At 34.5% G+C, this 5,406-nt stretch overlaps 1 protein-coding gene across 1 annotated transcript; it reads left to right on the forward strand.

Annotated features, from left to right (window-relative positions):
* Positions 1 to 3,575: 3,575 nt before the first annotated feature.
* Positions 3,576 to 4,889, forward strand: LOC102615088 (WD repeat-containing protein LWD1). Its single transcript, XM_006468887.4, has one exon. The coding sequence runs from the start codon at positions 3,681 to 3,683 to the stop codon at positions 4,719 to 4,721; it is 1,041 nt and encodes a 346-aa protein (XP_006468950.2). The 5' UTR covers positions 3,576 to 3,680; the 3' UTR covers positions 4,722 to 4,889.
* The last annotated feature ends 517 nt before the right edge of the window (positions 4,890 to 5,406 follow it).

Genomic DNA, 5,406 nt, shown 5'->3' on the forward strand with positions numbered 1-5,406 from the left:
TGAGAGTTGTAAATTTGTTAAAAGAAAATTTGTAATTATTGACCAATGATCTCTTTTGAAAATGTTCTTGTTCCGTTTAATTCTTTTTTTCCCTCTATTTATTCTTTTTTTCACTCTATTTCAACATGAGAGTCAAATTTCCATAACTCGATCTGTGAGATGAAACTTTTTTTTTGCCATAATAAATAAAGTCGGAAATTTCTTATATTTAATTTTCTACAATAGTCCAATGTTATTTGCTTATTTATTTTATTAAAATTTATATGCAATTTAACAAATGAATACGTGATGAGCAAAGATAAAATCCTTTAACAGAATGTTTTATTCATAAGCATACTAAAGATTAATCACGTGAAATTTGTGATCAATATTTTTACTGCAATCTCAATCATTTTTTTGGATTTTGCTCAATCTCTTACTTTTTTTTGTTTTTAAAATATTTTTACTTTTTTTTTTTTTAAAGCAACAAGAACGAGATGTCCATAACCACCATCTCTGACGAACGTGACCTCATCCCGCCGCCGCAGGTGCCGATTCCACCACCAAAAAAAAAAAAAAAACCTATACAAGCGCTGGAAAATTGTCATATTCTTTTGCATACTATGGCGTCGGCTACGAAGGCATGCAAAGGAACCCAGCCGCCAAAACCATTGAAGGCGATCTCAAAGACCCAATAATCAAAGCCACACAACTCTCCGACAAATCACCCAAAGGGAACTTATAAGAAAAAGAAAGATAAGAAAACAAAGGAAAAGGAAAAGAACGAAAAAGAAAACAGAAGAAAAGAAAGGAAAAGAAAGAACAAGAAAACAGAGGCAAAGAAAAAGAAAAAAGACAAAATAACTAGGAAGTTCTGAGAATAAAACAAAAAAAGGGGCCTTTAAAAGAGAAAGCAAAAACGGTACTTGTAAATATTGTTGTATAACTTCGGATTATTTATTACAATCTATTTTATTGGTTATTATATTACAATTATTGTATTCTTTTATAATATGTATAAATTTTTATTCTATTATCTTAAAATAACTTTTGATTTAATCTTGTATGTTTTTATTATTTATTTATGTTATGATATTATTTAAAGGTTATTTAATTAAACTATTTGTTTGGATCTTTTTTTCACAGGTTATATACTTAAAAAATATTAAAAAATAAATATTATGTTGTCGAAAATTTAAAGTCATAAGTTTTGATTTTTACGAAGAATTATGGTTTTTAACGTTTATACTAAAAAATTAACATTAAATTTTTAAAATTTAAGAATTCTATAATTAGTATTTTTCTAAATATTAATAAATTTTATTTTCTAAATATATAATTTAAATTATTTATAAAAAAATTAATACAGTGTTGTGCTGTATCAAACATAATAATAATAATAATATAGTACTAAATGTTAGACAATATTATTATAATACAACATATATAATATATTTATATTAAAATAATATAATATAATATAATACAATAATAGTGTGCTAAAAACACCCAAATGGACGTGGAATTAAAGAGAAATTTTAGAATATATTCTACAAGAGTTCTGATATTTGCCCCGGATCAAACCCCGAAACTAAACAAAACGGCATCGTTTTGTTTTTTATTTTTTGGCTTCTCGAAAACGCTGCCGTTTCACTTATCATTTCCAAAACCTGTGAACGAGATAGATAGAATCCAGCCATTCGTTTCTTCTTTTCTTCGTTTCTTCCTTACCAAAAAATTCGTTACTTTCCTTCCTCGACTGAGGTCCAGCCATTCGGGATCTACAACAGAACGCTTCATCCTCTTCGTCTTAAGCTGAAGAAAGTGATTAACAAAGAACACACCCATTTAGTGAAGAAAGTGATTAACAGTAGCTGCAAAATTTGTCCTTGAAAGCTGAGTTTCGACGGAACAAGACCAACAGCAGCTGCGAAGTTTCGACATAACAAGATTAACATTGTCCCTGAAAGCTTGAATTTTCGAAGCTTGAATTTATTTTTGAGATGTTGATATGTAATGGGTCATTTTGGAAATCTTATGTATTGTACTGAATTTTTCTTTAGCCGTTTAGATTGTGCCTTCCAGATGCTTGTGAAAATGTCTGTTGAATGTTAGAAGTCCTGCTTTAGAAAATTTGAATTATTGGGCACTTTCATTTGCTTAAACAAGTAGTTTATGAGCTCTCTCATCGTTGAAACAAATTTTGCATATAAATAGCTTGGAAAAAAAAGAAAAAAACTTCCACTACAGTGGATCAAGCTAATGAAGCGTTGTCTTCATTTTCTTGATGCTCCAAGAGTAACTGCAAGAAGTCATCATTACTTCCTTCAGTATTGTTCCCTGCTGCTGCTTCTTCACCGTTAACAACAAACTTCGTTTCTACACTTTCAACAGTAGAACTTATAATATATTAATGCTGCGTTTACTTTTTGGATTGGAGTGGGAATCATTGGATTAAGAGTGTGGAGTGGGAGTGGGAGTAAGGTGTTTACTTAGACTAAAAGAAAGTATGGATTGTCAATCAGAATCCCAATTATTTGTTTACTTTGTCTTAGATTTGGAGTAAATTATTTTAAATTACAATTTTATCCTTATGTACAGAATCATAATTTGTAATTAAAAAATTAATAAAAAATATATTTGAAAAATAAAATAAATATTTTATTATATTTATAAATTAATAATAATTACTAATATTCTTAATTATGTAAATCATAATTTTTTATTAATTTAAATTTAAATTATGTGAATAAAAATTATTAATAATAGCAACACAAATGAAATATTATTATTGATAATATAGTACAAAATTAATATTTTTTTAGAATAAAATATTTATTATTATTAATTAAATAAATAATTAATATTTATTAAAATTAATGTTTAATATTATTAATTTAAATATAATATTTATTTATTTTTATTTTATTAAATTTAATAAAATAAATATGATATAATTATTATTTCTAATAAATATGATATTATTTATTTTATTAAATATTATTTATTTATTTTAATTTTAATTATAAGGATAAAATGGGAAGAGGGGGGAGTGGATTCCCACTCCCACCTCCCCCCATGGGAGTGGGAATCCCACTCCCCACTCCAAAATTGAGTGGGATCCACGAATTCTCACTCCCACTCCCTCCTTTTTTAAGGTAAGTAAACACTGGAGTGGGAGGAATCTACACTCCATACTCCCACTCCAGCAAGTAAACACTACCTAAAATCATAGAGAAATCTTCTTTGTTCTCCTTTCTTCACCTTGAATTAAACCATTAAAGTACTAGAGAGATGTCCGAAATATTTGGTGTTCCTATTAGCTTCATGAGCTCTGCAAGCTTAAACTTTAGCTCAGACCCAAGTTTAGTCCCCTTGACTCCTAATGGAAGCGTGCTAGTGCCGAAACGTCGTCGTTTCAAAGTGGATAAAAAAAAAAATAGAACGAAACGATGCCGTTTTGAGTCGTTTCGGAATTTAACTCGGGACAAACATCATTTTCAATTCTACAATTTCACGGAATCAAAAGTTTCGGTTTCACACGTGGGATCCAATTGGGTCCCTTTAGGTTTACATTAAAGCTTGACTCAGCCGAAATCATTTATAGCGTTCGATCTTTTGACTTCTCCTCAGCCCTAAGCCTCTCTTCAATCAATAATATTCACAACCCATTTCGTAGTTGTTGAGTTGAAGTGAAAGTAATGGGCGTGAGTAGTGACCCGAATCTCGACGGGTCGGACGAGCAGCAAAAAAGATCGGAGATCTATACCTATGAGTCACCGTGGCACATCTACGCCATGAACTGGAGCGTCCGTCGCGACAAGAATTACCGACTCGCTATCGCCAGCCTCCTCGAACAGTATCCGAACCGGGTCGAAATTGTTCAGCTGGATGATTCCACTGGCGAGATCCGTGCCGACCCCAACCTCTCTTTCGAACACCCGTACCCACCTACCAAAACCATTTTCATACCCGACAAGGAGTGCCAAAAACCCGACCTTTTGGCCACCTCCAGCGATTTCCTCCGCGTGTGGAGAATCTCCGATGAGGACCGGCGCGTGGAGCTCAAGAGTTTGTTGAATGGTAACAAGAACAGCGAATACTGCGGCCCGCTGACCTCGTTTGACTGGAACGAAGCGGAACCGAGGCGAATTGGGACGTCTAGTATCGACACGACGTGTACGATTTGGGATATCGAGAGAGAAGCCGTCGATACGCAGCTTATCGCTCACGATAAAGAGGTTTACGACATCGCGTGGGGCGGTGTCGGCGTTTTCGCCTCCGTCTCCGCTGATGGGTCCGTTAGAGTTTTCGATTTGCGCGACAAGGAACACTCGACGATCATTTACGAGAGCTCCGAACCGGACACGCCGTTGGTTCGGTTGGGTTGGAACAAGCAGGACCCGAGATATATGGCGACGATAATAATGGACAGCGCGAAGGTGGTGGTTCTCGACATTCGCTTCCCGACGCTCCCGGTTGTGGAGCTGCAGAGGCACCAGGCGAGTGTGAACGCCATTGCGTGGGCCCCTCACAGTTCTTGCCACATATGCACGGCTGGGGATGACTCACAGGCGTTGATATGGGACTTGTCGTCGATGGGTCAGCCGGTGGAAGGCGGGTTGGATCCTATTCTGGCATACACAGCTGGGGCGGAGATTGAGCAGCTGCAGTGGTCGTCTTCACAGCCTGACTGGGTTGCCATTGCATTCTCCACTAAGCTTCAGATTCTCAGGGTATGATACATGATAATGATGACTAGCTCATGTAGAAACTGATTTCTTTGTTGATTAAGAAAAATGTGTTGTCTGAACAAACCGTGTAACACCCTTCTAGTGATTATTGTTGTTGATCTTAATTGATTAGAGTCGAAGACTCGGTGATCAATATAATTGATCTACTTTCCTGCATGTTATCTCTTATATTTTGTTTTGCTTTTTTAAGTTTTCTTATTTGATACTTAGTGTGAGACAGTAAACCTCGCTATTGCTTAGGCGGCTTGGGAGCTTCTGATGAACAGATTCTAACTTTAAAGGATTTGTATGATTAATATCTTAGCAATGATTGGGATTTAGATTCTAACATTGCAAAATGGTGTTAGTTCTACACTTCTTGTTTGTAACAGTAGTGGACTGATTGGTTTACCTAGGATCACTGGCTAAAGAATGATTTAGAACGTCTGGATTGGCCAACTTTTGTCAATGAAAAAGGAAAAAGGAAAAAAAAATGCAGTAATGAGAGATTGAAAATTAGATAAATCAGTTGGAATTAGAAGTTTCAAGTGGCATTGTTGACCATTTGCATGTAAGATTAATGATGGTTTTCTTATGCCAATTCCAGGAGAACATGAGGTTTGGTTAAATGGGTTACGTTAATTCAATATAGGTCTATGGCTTCTTTTGGTTGTTATGGTTATAATTACTGAAG

This window comes from Citrus sinensis, chromosome 2, assembly GCF_022201045.2.
Source record: "Citrus sinensis cultivar Valencia sweet orange chromosome 2, DVS_A1.0, whole genome shotgun sequence".
Classification (NCBI taxonomy): domain Eukaryota; kingdom Viridiplantae; phylum Streptophyta; class Magnoliopsida; order Sapindales; family Rutaceae; genus Citrus; species Citrus sinensis.

Coding starts and splice junctions, on each gene's coding strand:
- LOC102615088 (XM_006468887.4), top strand. CDS start 3,681: ATGGGCGTGAGTAGTGACCCGAATCTCGACGGGTCGGACGAGCAGCAA.